General features: G+C 21.9%; 6 protein-coding genes across 6 annotated transcripts; 2 read left to right on the top strand and 4 right to left on the bottom strand.

Moving 5' to 3' along the window:
* Nucleotides 1–1,667: 1,667 nt before the first annotated feature.
* On the top strand, nt 1,668–4,049 carry PY17X_0923600 (RNA-binding protein, putative; the record flags this gene model as incomplete). Its single annotated transcript, XM_724894.3, has 1 exon — nt 1,668–4,049. One exon carries the CDS (start codon nt 1,668–1,670, stop codon nt 4,047–4,049), a length of 2,382 nt encoding a protein of 793 aa, XP_729987.3.
* Nucleotides 4,050–5,299: 1,250 nt separating this feature from the next.
* On the bottom strand, nt 5,300–6,017 carry PY17X_0923500 (small nuclear ribonucleoprotein F, putative; the record flags this gene model as incomplete). The annotated part of the gene is made up of 4 exons (XM_022955998.1): nt 5,300–5,357; nt 5,467–5,569; nt 5,825–5,915; nt 6,009–6,017. 4 exons carry the CDS (start codon nt 6,015–6,017, stop codon nt 5,300–5,302), a joined length of 261 nt encoding a protein of 86 aa, XP_022812198.1.
* Nucleotides 6,018–7,305: 1,288 nt separating this feature from the next.
* PY17X_0923400 (protein phosphatase, putative) lies at nt 7,306–9,191 on the bottom strand (the record flags this gene model as incomplete). The annotated part of the gene is made up of 7 exons (XM_022955997.1): nt 7,306–7,635; nt 7,896–8,000; nt 8,198–8,316; nt 8,436–8,513; nt 8,664–8,735; nt 8,875–8,985; nt 9,140–9,191. 7 exons carry the CDS (start codon nt 9,189–9,191, stop codon nt 7,306–7,308), a joined length of 867 nt encoding a protein of 288 aa, XP_022812197.1.
* A 1,615-nt stretch (nt 9,192–10,806) lies between these two features.
* PY17X_0923300 (deoxyuridine 5'-triphosphate nucleotidohydrolase, putative) lies at nt 10,807–11,334 on the bottom strand (the record flags this gene model as incomplete). Its single annotated transcript, XM_720913.2, has 1 exon — nt 10,807–11,334. One exon carries the CDS (start codon nt 11,332–11,334, stop codon nt 10,807–10,809), a length of 528 nt encoding a protein of 175 aa, XP_726006.2.
* Nucleotides 11,335–13,809: 2,475 nt separating this feature from the next.
* On the top strand, nt 13,810–14,194 carry PY17X_0923200 (conserved Plasmodium protein, unknown function; the record flags this gene model as incomplete). Its single annotated transcript, XM_022955996.1, has 2 exons — nt 13,810–13,885; nt 14,058–14,194. 2 exons carry the CDS (start codon nt 13,810–13,812, stop codon nt 14,192–14,194), a joined length of 213 nt encoding a protein of 70 aa, XP_022812196.1.
* A 603-nt stretch (nt 14,195–14,797) lies between these two features.
* On the bottom strand, nt 14,798–15,958 carry PY17X_0923100 (methyltransferase; the record flags this gene model as incomplete). The annotated part of the gene is made up of 1 exon (XM_721249.3): nt 14,798–15,958. The coding sequence occupies one exon, from the start codon at nt 15,956–15,958 to the stop codon at nt 14,798–14,800; it is 1,161 nt and encodes a 386-aa protein (XP_726342.3).
* Nucleotides 15,959–16,296: the final 338 nt, after the last annotated feature.

Below are 16,296 nucleotides of genomic sequence, written 5' to 3'. Positions count from 1 at the left end.
TGTACTTTTTTATTCTTCCTCAAAATGTGGATAATAAAATAAGGCATAAATTTAACTGAGAATTGTGTTAATACAAAAATAAAGGGGGGAAAATATATACATTATATGCATTATATATATTACAATATTGGGAAATAAAAAAGGAAAAGGACACTTTTTAAGTCTCTTTATATGTGATTAAAAGCTTTTTTAATTTTATTTAGTACAAATTATTTAATCCGATATAAATAACGTTTTAAGAAAAAAAGGCATAATAAATTTATAAAAGTAACAAAAAAATATAAATTTTTTGATAATAAATTCAAGGATATTGCATATATGTTATTTGAATATATCATTTTTTTTTTTTTGACATTACAGTAAATATGCCCGCATATATAATAATACAATTATTGGGTATACATAAAAAAGACTAATATATTTTTTATGTATTGCGAATAATATAAATATAATGAAAAAAAAAATGTCAAAATAAAGTGGTATTATTTATATTTATTCAAATTAGATGAATTAAATTAAATTTTATTTTGTATATTTATATTTTATACAAAAATATTCCATATTTTTGTGTACATTTTATGAGGAAAAAATGCATCGGTTGAAACATCAAATTTATAGAATCCTACAAAATATTATATTTTTACGTACATATTTATTTATTTGTGTATGCTAAGTTATTTGCACGTTTTTCCTTAAAACTAATTCATATAAATATTTATATTTAACATTATGTATATATAATATTTTTTAGCTATTTATGTAAAATGAATTTAAGATACATATTAAACTAAAAATATTTTTTTTTTCCTTGTTGTGTTGTATCTTTCTTACATCCTTTTTTGCTAATACAAGCAAAATGAAAAAGGAGCTACATGGGGAAAGAGTGCAAAACAAGAGAAAGAGAGAATACAAAGTTATTATTACATTTTATGAGAATAAGAATCCTTTTTCGCATTAACAAGTCATAATATGCTAGAAGTTTTTTTATTAGCAAGTCATAATATGCTAGAAGTTTTTTTATTAACAAGTCATAATGTGCTAGAAGTTTTTTATTAACAAGTCATAATATGCTAGAAGTTTTTTATTAGCAAGTCATAATATGCTAGAAGTTTTTGTATTAACACTTCATAATATGCTAGAAGTTTTTTATTAACAAGTCATAATATGCTAGAAGTTTTTTATTAACAAGTCATAATATGCTAGAAGTTTTTTTATTAACAAGTCATAACATTCTAGAAAATTTTGTATTAACAAGTCATAATATTCTAGAAAATTTTTTGTTTCAATATAAAAATATGAACAAACGTAAACTTGACAAATTATTGTTGGTGTCTTTTTTAAAAATAGTGTTGCACTTTTGATGCAAATATTTTTTTCATTTTTATTAAGGCATACTAAGTTTATATATTTATAAATAATAAAATAAATATATTATATATACATGTTATGTGTGCATGTGGCTGAGCTTAGTAAATTTATTTTTTTCCTTCCAAAAAATACACACATTATTGACGACCATAGAGTAATTTTGCCCCCCAAAAAATAACGACACCTAATTAAAATAAAATACGCATATTTTCAAATATTCGTATCCTTTTTTAGTTAAAATAAAAGTCTTTTTTTTAAGTTTATTTTTGAATGCCCTCTTAAATAAACAGAAAAAAAAAATGGTTGAAAATGGTTGTAGTTTATTAATAAGGAATTTAAGTTTTGAAACAAGCCCAGATAAAGTTAGAAAAATATTTGAACATTTTGGAAAAATACGAGATGTTTATTTGCCACTTGATCATTATACAAGAAGACCTCGAGGGTTTGGGTTCGTTGAATATTATGATCCCAAACATGCAAAAGAAGCATTAAATATTTTAAATAACTCAAAAATAGATGGAAAAGAAATAAGAATAATTGTAGCTCAAAACAGAAGAAAATCTCCTGATACAATGAAAAAATATCATAATAATTTAAATGATTCTAAATATAGAAGTTATAAATACGAAAATAATATCCGAGAAAAAAGACGGCGCATTTCAAGGTATCCTTCAATAGACAGAAGCAGAGACAGAAGTAGAGACAGAAGCAGGGACAGAAGCAGGGAAAGATATAATCGAAAGGTAAAGAAATTAAAATATTACAAAAAAGGTTCTAGAAGTTTGTCTAGCCATAGTATTTCATCTTCATCTACATATTCATCTTATGAAACAGCTAGCCAAAGCATAAGCAAATCATATAGTAGTAGTGAAAATTATAATGACCATGATAAAAAAAAAAAAAAATATATGTACACTAAAAAAGTAAATATAAAGAAAGGAATAAATAGAGAAACATCCAGTAATTATAACACATTAAGTTCTGAAGATTCGAGATGCAGTAATAATAGTGATTTTAAGAAATGTCGGGGTAAAGATAAAACTGTAAATTTTCTGAACAAAAATAAATATATTTACGATAAAATGAAAAAAAGCGATTTTACCGAAAAAAAATATGCAAAAAAACATTCATTTAAAAGTTGTTTTAGTGGTGACTCTGATGAGGAAATAGAAAAAAATCAAAAAGACATAAAAAAAAAAAAAAAAAAATCAAGCAATACCTCAAAAAGTAGCAACAGTTTTTCAACAGAGCGAGATAATTTAGTCAATAAAAAAAATTGTGAAAATAAAGATTTGTCAAATAATCATGAATTATATGAAAATGATTCTAAAGAGGAGTCTCAAGAAAAAAAAAGTTTCGAAGAAGGGAAGGATGACACATCAAAAAAAGTAGAAGAAAATGAAGAAAATGAAGAAAATGAAGAAAGCACACTATTCAATAACGATTTTAAAAGTAGCTGTTCAAATAACATAATATCAAAAAATAGTGAAAATGGCGAAAATGGTGAAAATAGCCAAAATAGCAAACATAATAATGGTGGCAATGATACTGATGAATGCGAATCTATCGAAATGCATTCGAAACACAATGATAAGCAAAACCAAGGAAAAACAAAATATAAACGTTATTCGAGTAAAAATAGTAGGTCAATTTCCAGGCAAAGTGGCAATACTAATAATACGGATATAGATGATAATAGTTGTAAAAAAAATAGGGAAAAAACAGATTACGATAATAGTTCCTGTGAAAATACCAATTTGGATACAAGAAAATATAAAAATAATAACTTAAACAAAAAAAGAAGAATTAAAGATTATTCATCATCAAGTAGTGAAACATGTGAAAATCGAAAAGATAATAAAAATGATTTAAAGGAGGATGATGAAAAGGACAATTCTGATCATACTAATTTAAAAGACGAAAATAATGAAGAAAAATCTATTCCTAAAAATGGAAACATTGAAAAAAATAATCTATCAAAAAATAATAATAATAATAATGCACCATCTAACGACCGAGATAAATCCAATTTAAGTAGCCTTAGCAAAATTGGAAGTGAAAATGAAGATAATTATAAATCGAAAATAAATCAAGAAAAAGAAGAAAGCAAGATAAAAAAAAACACAAATAGCCAAATTAATAATGAAAGTGCACAAAAAAATAAAAGAAATATTATTAACAACAATGATAGTGACAGTATAAATAGCGAAAATCTTAATTATCATTCTAAATTACGAAGTAGATCAAGCGATAAAACATATAAAGGATGTCAAGATAAAAAAGAGAAAAATAAATATAAAAAAAAACAAAAAACAAAAAAAGATTTTTCATCAGACAGTGACTCAAATTTTTCGAAAAAAAATTATGAACAAAATCACCGTCGTAGTAATAAAAACAAAATTGTTAAATCATCAAACTATAAAAAAAAAAATAATATAACTATATCAAATAATTCAAATGAAAATAATTCGTTAGACAGTATGTCACGTAGCACTTCAGAATCATCAAGAGGATATAATAGTTCAACACGAAAAAAAAAAAAAAATAATAATAAACAGTATAAAAAAGGAATGGACAAAAATAAATTGAAATATAAAACAGAAAATAAAAAAAGAAGAATTAATAGTTCGTCATCTTTGACAAGATCTTCATGTTCAACGATGACTATAAGTGGTAGCTAAAATGGAAAAAAACAAAACGATAAAAAAAAAAAAAAAAAATTAAGTGCAATAATTAATAATCCATTTTTAAAAAAATATATTAATATATATCCTTTAAAGAATTTTGCTAAATTCTTATATATTTTTTAAAATATAAGAATAAAATATAATTATATTTTCCTCAGTTGTGTGCATACATTTTTTAAGCAAATTTAACGTTCTTAATATGGAATATGTTTATCTAATATATGCACATAGAAAGACAAAAAAAAATAATGATAAATCTTTTAAGATCATTTATCAAAATTTTTTTTCTGACTTGTTCATAATAAATTTAATATGTGCATGTAAAAAAGGAGGGATAAATTAAATGTGGAAAAAAACAAATTGAGATATATTCATTATGACATTATTCATTATGACACTATTCATTATGACATTATTCATTGTTTTTTTATTGTTAATTTTTATTCATTTTTATTTATTTAGTTATATCTACATTATCATTTATTTACCAACTTGATTAATTCATTGATTACTGCTTCCCTTTTTTGTTATGCAGTTTTTGCTTTTATTTTATATTAAAAAATATTTTGTTTGTATACCACTAATGATAAACAAACCAAATGGAATATCATAAAATTTATTCCATTTTTATGTTTAATTAAAAATATACAATTATTTGTAAAAGGAAAGTAGTCTATCCTTTTCATCTCTCTCTATATATATATTATATATATGTATGTGTATATATATATGTATGTGTATATATATTATATATATGTATGTGTATATATATTATATATATGTATGTGTATATATATATGTATGTGTATATATATATGTATGTGTATATATATATGTATGTGTATATATATATGTATGTGTATATATATATGTATGTGTATGTGTGTGTTATTCCCCATTTAAAAGTGCGAGCACATGTATTAAGATTTTATCGGATAAAGCTTTTCATAAAAAATGGGTTTAAGTCAAATATAAACGAAATATATTTCCGTAATATAACCTTAAATTGGATGTTGAAATAATAAAGAAAAAATGCGAAGATTTTGAAAAAAATAAAATATTTTCACAGTTTTATAGTTTTAAAAAAAAATTAAACATTTTCAAAATTTATAGTTTTAAGTAGCGATGGTTTGAAAAAATAAATATAAATTTATTGAACACCATTAAAAATTAATTAAAACAAAAAAAATGAGAATGCATATCTACATTATTAAAAATACACATTTTGAAAATGAAATTTGTTTTCAATCTTCTGATTTTTCCGATTCGTTATCTTCTCTAATATACAAAACGTTGTTACACCTTTTAAAGGGAAAAATAAATTAATTAAAAAAGTAAAAAAATAGGATAAATATTATTTTTCCATTAAGTTTTTTTTTTTTTTTTTTTTTTTTTTTTGACTAGCCATTACCTTAAAAATATTTCTCCTAATGTTCCTTTATATTCTCCTCGTATCCATTCTTCGGCACTTGTTAGTCTTATATTCATATAAGCATCAAATGATTTAAGATTTCCTAAAATTTCATTTATAAACAATTGAAAAAATATATATATTAAACCCTATCAAACTGCAATACACACATACATACGCATACATATCGTATGCATGTACATGTACATGTACATTACATGTGTGCTTCTTTTTGTTAGGAAACACAAACAATAAAAAGACCTTTTTAAGCATTCGATAATAAACTATAATATATATTGAAAATTCTGATAGTGTACAGAAAAAGCATAATATATATTTTTTTTTTAATTATATATACCTTTGTATTCCATCCCCCATTTTAATTTTATGATAACTCGATTTCCAACCAAACTATTTAGAAATGGCTTAGGGTTAAGAGGTGTAATTCTCTATAGAATAACAAAATGTAAAATTGTTCATATATATAATTATTTTAACTGTTTTTTTTTTTTTTTTTTTTTCTTTTTTTTCTCCTCTCTTACCGATGACATAGCTTATAGAGAATAAAAGAATGAGAATAAAAAAATGAGAATAAAAAAATGAAAATAAAAAAATGAGAAAAAAAAATGAAAAGATAAAAGAAAAGGGAAGAGTTGCCTATATAAGTACTTATATTTTTATTTCTTAATCTTTTCTATTTTGTATATATAATAACAAAATTGGAGATTATCATAAGATCATTAATATGTAAAATATAGTTTTAAATTATTATTTTTTGTTTTTCCTATCTATATAAATTATCATTTGTGTAAGTTTATTAATAATATTATTGTTACGTGTATATATAATAGTTATATTTTTTTTATTCCCATTATTTGTATACGTTTGTTAAATTACCCCTTAAAGCCATGCAAAAAAAAAAAAAAAAAAAAAAAAATACTAATATGCTATACAAAATAATAAACAAAATAATATATAAAAATGTATAAAAATGTATAAAAATGTATAAAAAAATATATAAAAATATATAAAAATATATAAAAATAATAAGAATGTAAGAATAAAAAAATAACGACAGTTTAAACCCAATAGTTACAATAAGATAGTGAAATTTGGTTACCCATAAAATATACAAATAAAAACCTGAATTTTATTTCAGTTAGCTATTAATAGTTATGCTTTAAATATTTATATGAAATTATTTATTAATTTATCAAATGTAATAAAAATAATATTATTGTTATAAATTAAATTAACAAAAGGTAGGTTATATACAAATTATAAAATTCTATGTACATAATAATCAAATAATAAAAAAAGAGAAATTCATATATTTATATTAAATTAATTAAGCTAATGTGTATAAAAATAATAAAAAAAAAAATATATTAAAATAATACATAAAAAATTAAACATTAGATGGTCATTATAATATTATACATATTTTGTCATTTCAAAATATAAGTGTATTAACATATGTGTATATATATTTATTTATGACAATTTAAAAAAATTAAATCCACAAAAAGATGATTATCAAAAGAAACATAGTTGTTTATTATTTTAAAACATACTTAAAAAGAAAGCAATAAAAAAAAAAGCCAGGTAGTACATAGAATATATACCATTATAATATTAATATTTATTGTTTATAAAATGGGAATAAAAATAAGATAAATTTTGTCCATATTATTAAATAAAAAAGAGATATTAGGGTATTATAGTATATATCAAATATTATATTTTCTGAATTTTTGTATCTGTGTGTGTGTTTATTATTGATACAAATATAATGTACTATTCATATATGCATATTTATTAATTTTCATCTAAATTATATTATTTATTATAAACAAGATTGAAACATCCTATATCACTATATCCCATAACTTTTTCCAAATATAAACATAACCATTTTTCCATTTCAACATAAACGTTTGTACTTCCTATACCCATTTGTTCATTCGATTTTATAACATCAATAAATTTATCTTTTTTTATAAGCATTCTATATGCCCCAACAAATTCACCAGTACGATCTCTACCATGTCTACAATGTATAAAAAAAATTGTATTTTTCAAGGTATTAAATTTATTGCTTAAATCGGTTACTCTTTCTATTAAGTTATCACTGTCCCAGTTTAGTGTAGCTAGCTCTTTATCTCGTATCTGAAATGGGGAAAAATGGGGAAAAAATGGGGAAAAATTGAGGGAAAAATGGGGAAATAATTGGGGAAATAAATTTACGAACAACTTCAACAAATATTCCACAGCTCGCCACAGCAAACATGAAAAATTTTATTATAACAGACGTAGCTAGCTGCCATTGTAACAGACATAGCTAGCTTCCATTGTAACAGACGTAGCTAGCTGCCATTGTAACAGACATACTAGCTGCCGCTATAACCATACAAATTTAGAATTCTTACTTTAGAGTCGACTTCGTAAGGGTTTATATGAGTTCCTAATAAATTATAATTCGTGATGTTGATATTATTTATATTACACCTTTCAATAGTATAACAACAACCCTCCTAAAAATTAAAAAAAATAATGTTCACATAATGAAAAAAATGTGTTTTTCCGTATATATACATATATGGTGTTTTTATATTTGTTAAAATATGACTAGAGTAAATTACATAGGAAAATTACATAGGAAAATTACATAGGAAAATTACATAGGAAAATTACATAGACAAATTATTATGTATTAATTTTTATTAATTACATATGAATTATTTCTTAAAAAAGATATAATATTAATATCCATTTTATCATTATATTCTAAGTTTGATTTTTCCATAATATGTTTAACTTCTTTTCTAAGCATTTCCTCTGAAAATACACCTAAAAAAAAAAAAATTAATTAAATTATTACAAATAAGCTATATTATTAGAAATAAGACATATTTATTCATTTACTTATTTATTCATTTACTTATTTACTTATTGACTTATTGACTTACCATTAAATAGGGGCATATTACTTCTCAAGATAATATTTTTATTTCGAAGATTAACATCAACAACTGCTAATCGGCTAGCTGTATAAAAAAAAAAAAAAAAAAAAAAATATATAAAATAGCTGTAACATATGAGATATATGTAATTGTATGAATGTGTGATATGTAAAGAAAAGTAGTTCATGAAAATGACAACACAGTTTATTATAAAATGTTCATAATAAAACTTACGCTTAAAATTTGGGTATTTATAGTTTACGCATTTATCATTTAAATCGTTGCAATTTAGCTCGAAATCTTCCGCTAAAAAAAAATATTAACAATAGTGAGTATGTTAATATAATATATTTACAGGTTTATATGAACTGATATTCACATAAAGCTGTCTCAAAAAAGGGTATATATATATATATATATATATACATGTAGTGTGTTTGCTTACGTTCTTCAGTTAAGGCAAAATAAGAAATTATCAAACCGAAGCATGTAATCATTATTATAAATATGAAAATAAAACTTCGGTACTTTCTATAATTGGTTGAAATCATTTTTCCTGCACAGGTAAGGTTATTAAAAAATAAAAATAAAAATAAAAATAAATAATAAAATAATATAGCAAAAATAACCAAACAAATAATAGTATACTAAATAAATATTAATATATTAAACTATGTAATATTCTTAGTTTATAGTTTTATTATTATTACTATTAGTGTTTTCCATTTGAGAATTTTCTAAATCTCGTAACTGATTCCACATTATTCTGTGTATCCTTCTATCTATTTTTATTTTTACTGTTAATAATTCAAAATAAATAACTTATTATTAGACGCGTTTCTGGTGACGTATACAACCACTAATGTTGCTACCACTGCTGCTACTACTACTATCTATGTATTAGATAAAATAACGGTTATATATAATTGCAGTTCTATAAATATTAGGAGAAACTTTTTATTTTTTTTATTTTTTTTATTTATTTTTATTTTTAAACAAAATAAATGAACAAATTATAACTAATAACAAACCCTAAAAAACAACAAAAATTAATAGATATATTTTTAAATTTTTATAATATTTCAATGGGGTATAAGGATATACTAATTATGTATACAATAAATAGTATTATTTATTTGAAAATTAATTTTTTAAATTATTAAAAAAAAACGAGAAAAAAAAACGAGAAAAAAAAAACGAGAAAAAAAAAATGAGAAAAAAAAAACGAGAAAAAAAAATGAGAAAAAAAAAACACTACCCTATTTATAGTTAAATAGGTTTTGTGAATTTTTCCAATGAACACCTGTTAAAATTCAAAATGCATTTTCTTAGAATAATTCGATATATTATTATAAATAAAGTATACTATTTTTTTTTTTTTTTTTTTTTTTTTTTTTTTTACTATATCATTTAGTTAACATATTAATAATAACATTTATTATAATATTGTCACGGTATAAAATATGTACTTAATAAATATCATATAATGTTATATTATTATATATTATTATATTATACATTTTTTATGCCAATTCGATTAGATGTTAGTTAAATATATTCGCTTCCATTTTCCCAAATTTTCTTTAATGTATACGTATGAGGCGATTTATAATAAAGAAACAATTTTTAATTCTTATCCAAAACTTTAGTTAAATATATTAATTTAGCGAATGAACTATCATCAATATAAAAGGACTTAATATTTTTCCCCCAAAGTTTAGAAGTATTGAATAAGTATGGTCTAAATAAATGAGGGGAAAAAAAAAATAGAAAAAAAATAGAAAAAAAAAGAGGAAAAAAAAGAGGAAAAAAAAGAGGAAAAAAAAGAGGAAAAAAAAATTAACATCTATATAACAATCATACCAAAATTGACAACTTTAGTTAACAATCGTATACGTTTACATTTTTATATTATTATTATTTTATTATTATTTTATTATTATATTATTATTATTTTATTATTATTTTATTATTATTTTATTATTACATAATTCCACCATTTAGCATATATGTGGAAAAAATTGCATTCATTTTGCAAATTTTCCCAAATTTACAACTTTTATACATTTATTTTTTAAATATTTTTTTTTTTTTCGTATTTTATAAGATGAACAAAAATATGCCATTTTTAAGTTTTACATATTTAATTGTAAGTTTGTTCATTCTGTTTATTTTGCAAAGTTATTACATGCACACTTTAAAAAAAAAAAAAAGGAGAGTAAAAGGTAATTATCATACATGCATACATACGTATATACATATAATACATACATATATATAATATATACATGCATACATATGTATATAAATTTGTATGAGCTGTATTATGGCACAATTTTCTTATTTCTATGTGCATATATTTATACATAGAGATTAATTATTTATTTGATGTTGATCCAAACCCACCTTCTCCCCTTGATGTCTCATCTAATTCTGTGACTAATTCAAAAGATAAAGGTTCACCAGTAAAAGATACAATTTGTGCTAATTTATCATTTTTTTTAATTGTATATTCTTGATCACTTGTATTATCAAGAGCTAATATAATTTCACCTCTATATCCAGCATCTATTAATCCTATAGAATTGGCTAGTCGTAATGGTGTTTTTGATATACTACTTCGTGGAAATAATAAAAAACTTGTATTTACAATTTCTGGTTCTTTATTATTTTCTATTGTTTTTTTATTATTAGAATCATTTTTATCAGATTTATAATAATAATTACATTTATATTGCAATGCTGTTGCTTTTATACCAAGTTTAACAAAAGTTGTTGTTTTAGGTTTTAATATTTCATCCTTTATAATAAACACATCAAATCCACTATCTCCCTCATGATGGGTTTTATGATTCTTATACATTTCCCGAACCTCATCACTTAAGCACATAATTTTTAAATGCATTTTGTTCGTCTTTATATATAAATTAAAGATACACACTATTATGATGTGAAAAGTTGTTTTGGTATGTATTGAAAATTAATTTATTTAGTTAGCTAATTTTTTACTGGTCAATTTTTACGCTATTTCTGAACATCCATATATATATATATATATATATTCCTATATAATTTTAATATGTCAATAGTTTGAAAAAAAAAAAAATTGCTTTCAATTATTTAGTAAATCATACGTGTGTTAATATAAATAAAATATATTTTGCGTAAAAAATGGATATTTAATAAAGCTTCAAAAAAAAAAAAAAATAATAATAATAATAATAATAAAACTTTGTATACTTAGTATCACATAATTTAAGCTTTTACTATTCCCTTTTCTAGTATCAAATGTAAATATTTATATATTGCACGAAATATTTTTTTTTTTTTTTAATGCAAGAGAGTATGCATATGATACTTTTCTCTTTTTTTTTTCTCTTTTTTTTTTCTCTTTTTTTTTTCTCTTTTTTTTTTCTCTTTTTTTTTTCTCTTTTTTTTTTCTCTTTTTTTTTCCTCTTTTTTTTTCCTCTTTTTTTTTCCTCTTTTTTTTTCTCTTTTTTTATTTTTCTCCGTTTCTCTCTTTTATACATTAAGGAAATATTAAAACAATTTCAGATGTGTATTTATTTAATTGCAATGGAACTATTTACACATATATTAAAAAAAATTATGAAGAAACCAAATGAAGTAATAATTATTATCTTAATATAAATGATACTTTTTTTATTATCAAAACAATTTTTGCAAAGTCAATGTGATGATATAACAAAGTTATAAAAAATTATGTGCATATATTTTAATGTCTATGTGTAATATAAAAATCTTATTCTTAAAATTCAATTTAAGAAATATTACATTCTCTTTATATCATTTTTTTTATTATACTAATTGGTATTTCCTTTCTATAAAAAGTATAATGAAGAGGCAAATAGCCTAATGTTCTCTATTAAATAAAAATTATGTACATGCATATGCATATGTATATATGTATATATATATAATAATTTGAGATAAATTGAAAAGCCTGGTTTAAATCTTTTGAGATACATCAATATATTTATTATATGAAAACCAAAGGTAAGTAAATATTTTTCAGCTGTTTTCCCTTGCAATGATTCTCATTAAAAATAAGAAAAGAAAAATAAATAAAAAAATAATAATGTTATTTATGTTGAAATATTTCATGTAATTTATTTGTGTAATTGTTTTTTTTCCTATGCTATAAATTTAGCTAAATTGTATATATGGGTGTTATTTAAGGGACCTCTATAACTATTTTGTGTTTTTCATATAAAAATTGATTTTTTAATATTAACTAAAATATCGATAAACTATTGTAAATTTAAAATGGGCTTACACCAATACCTAACTATATATTATTTAAATTTATAAAAAATAAATATGGTTACACATTATTTGACTACAACCCGAATCACCAAAATGCATAATGAAAAGAATATTTTAACATATTATAAGAATTTATATATACACATAATCTGTCTTTCGTTGTATTATAATTCCTTTTTAAGAATGACTGTTTTGTAACGAAAAGTTATTATCAATAAATAAATTAAAATAATCAACAAATAAAATAAAGAAATAAAGCAAACAAATAAAATAAAGAAATAAAATAAAAAAATTAAAACAAACAAAATAAAACAAACAAAATAAAACAAACAAAATAAAACAAACAAAATAAAACAAACAAATTATAAATGTGTGCATCGAATAAAATGCCTGAACAAGCAATATTTATTTTTTATATTAAAAAAAAAAATGTCATTTTAGTTATATTTAAAAATATAGCAACATCATAGTTGCATGTGTCTGTTAACATTTTGTGGAAAAAATAAAAATTTCGAAAATATAAAAAAAACGGAGACATCAAAATAATATGTATAAAATAGTATAGTAGCAACTGTTGTAGTCTAAAATTATGGGAACTGTCCAAACAAAATATTTAAATTACAATATGTATATATATGTTTTTTTGATTATTTATATATTTTTACATGACCGCTAGCCGATAAACTTTATTTTATCGTATGAATAAGTCAGGCAAAATGTAGTGTCTATTATTATAATTAAGCTTGTTGTTAGCTATATTGGGAATTTTTACAAATATAAATAAAGACACAAATAAAAAAATAAAATTGTGTAACATTTAAATATATATTTAATTTTTTTTTAATTTTAATAAAAGTTTATATTTTGTGATAATAAGCAAATTTTTTAATTCTTTTTAAGCATAATTTTTATAATTTTAAAATTGTTTTATTTCTCTTTTTCTGTAACAATAAAACTTATACTTAAAACCGTTTTGAATTTTTTTAAAACTTTTAAAAGTATTTTTTATCATTTTTTATTATTTTGTTATTTTTTATTATTTTGTTATTTTTTATTATTTTGTTATTTTTTATTATTTTTTGTTATTTTTAAAATGAGATCCTGTTACTCTCATAAAGGAGTTAGCCCTGGAAAACACCCCCTTCGATCTATAAAATGTGATCAAATAGGTAATTCGTTAATTTGCATATACATACAAGAATGTGAATGGGTTTACACAATTGTACATATAATATAGTTATTTAATTTTTGTCTATGTTTATTATTAATTACATTATACACACATTCCCTCTCCATATATCTTATTAAACATATATTCACTTTTTCACTTTTATTTTATAGGGAAAGAAGATGTTCAATCAATAAATAATGGAATATATACTGACTGTAGTTTGTGTGGAATAATTCACAAAGACCCACATATCCAAAAATTATATCCTTTACGAAAAGATCAATATAGAGATAACTCGAAATTTTAATTTTTTTACAATTTAGTTATTACATATATTTTATGATAAAAATATTTGTTTTTTTAAGCTTGTGTAAGAAGATATAATTTATGGGGATAGTATAATAGGAACTAATACAAAAAGTAGAGAAACATTTGAAATAATTTAAGTCGGATTTTATGCGCAAACATATTAAAGATTAAATTTCGATGGATAAATATATTTCCATATTTATATATACATGCATATATTGCTTCAGCATTTCATTCATGGTGGTGCTGCAAATACTTTTTTCATATATTTTTTATTTTTTTTTTTCGTACAAAAAATATTTTATTTCTTTATAAGCTTGTTTTTTCGAATTTACCATATTTTTCCAAAACTTATGAATTTATTATTGAGTTAAAAAAAAAAAAAAAAAAAATGTAGATATATTAAAAAGGTGGACACATAAAAAGTATAAATATGAATGAATACAAATAAAATAGCGGTAATAAAATAGAGGCAAATAAAAGAGGCAAATAAAAAGAGGCAAATAAATAGAGGCAAATAAAAGATAAATGTCTTAACATTTTTTAATTGGTAATATAGTTAAATTTGTATAAATAGATATTGTGTTGGGTAGATTAGAATTTAGATTTTTTGTGCAACACAAAAATACATATTTTTATTTTGTGTTTTAACCCGTTTTGATTCTTCTGATGTTTCATGTATCAATTTTATACAAATATCATTTTTATATTCTTCTTCAGAAAGTATTTTAAATTTTTGATATTTGTTAAAGCAGAATCGAACCCATAAATATAAAGTAAAAACATCAGTTATAAAATATATTAATCCATTTTTTTGTAATAGATGATAATATAATGATAAATTTTCTATAGTTATTATTCTTCTCCTCCAATTTGGTTTTTTAAAATGTGGATCAGGAAAACAAAAAAACATTTTTTCAATTTGATTTTTTTTAATATAATTAGGTAGAAATTTCATTGCATTTGTTCTTATAACTGCTATGTTATTATAATTTGGGAAATTGTTTTTTCGATAAGTATTAATTTTTTCTCCAACATAATTAGTTATTTTATCTCTTATTTCTAAACCTAATATTAGTTTATTATCAAAAGCTTTGCTTAATTCAAAAAGTAGCCCTCCATAACCACATCCTATATCTAAAAAATTTACTTCAAAATTATTTGGCTTAATTTGGATTCTATTTTCATAGCATATTGGATATTTATTTGTGTTTAAAAATAGTTGATCTGCATCCGCATTATTTTCGCCACATTGCACAGTTTCGCCACATTGCACAGTTTCGCCACATTGCACAGTTTCGCCACATTGCACAGTTTCGCCACATTGCACAGTTTCGCCACATTGCACAGTTTCGCCACATTGCACAGTTTCGCCACATTGCACAGTTTCGCCACATTGCACAGTTTCGCCACATTGCACAGTTTCGCTACCTTGCACAGTTTCGCCACATTGCACAGTTTCGCCACATTGCACAGTTTCGCTACCTTGCATGGTATCCTTTTCTACTTTGGCAACTTGTTCCCCCTCATTTATTCCCTCATTTATGCCCTCATTTATGCCTTCATTTTTTCCCTCATTTTTATCTTCATTTTTCCTCTCATTTTTATCTTCATTTTCTAAATCGCTAAAATAGAATGGATAATGTATTCCCCAATTCACATATTTATAATTTAACGGATATTTTATATAACTATCTGAAAGTGGGTTACAGTGTGCCCTTTGGCGATAGAATTTTTTACATGGGGTTTTATGTTTTTTCATTTTTTTATTAGAATAAATAAATATACATATTTGATATATATTTTGTTAAGTTTTATTTAAATGTTTTAATCATAAAAAAATGGATATGAGCAAATTATGTAATACTTAAGAAAATCAATAACAAGATAAATATAATACAAGTTATATTTTCCTTGACATTTTATTTTTAATACATTTCTATCCCTTTATGTATGTCTTGTTATAATAAATGATGTAGATGCATTTATTTTGATACTTTTTTTTTTTTTTTTTTTTTTTTTTCTCCTTCAATAAATTAACACATAGAACCAAATAAAATTTAAACAAATTTGATGTGGATACTACTTTATTCAATATAC

Source organism: Plasmodium yoelii (assembly GCF_900002385.2).
Source record: "Plasmodium yoelii strain 17X genome assembly, chromosome: 9".
Classification (NCBI taxonomy): Eukaryota; Apicomplexa; class Aconoidasida; order Haemosporida; family Plasmodiidae; genus Plasmodium; species Plasmodium yoelii.
Note: the sequence above shows the minus strand (reverse complement) of the source record. Positions and strands in the feature narration are given on the sequence as shown.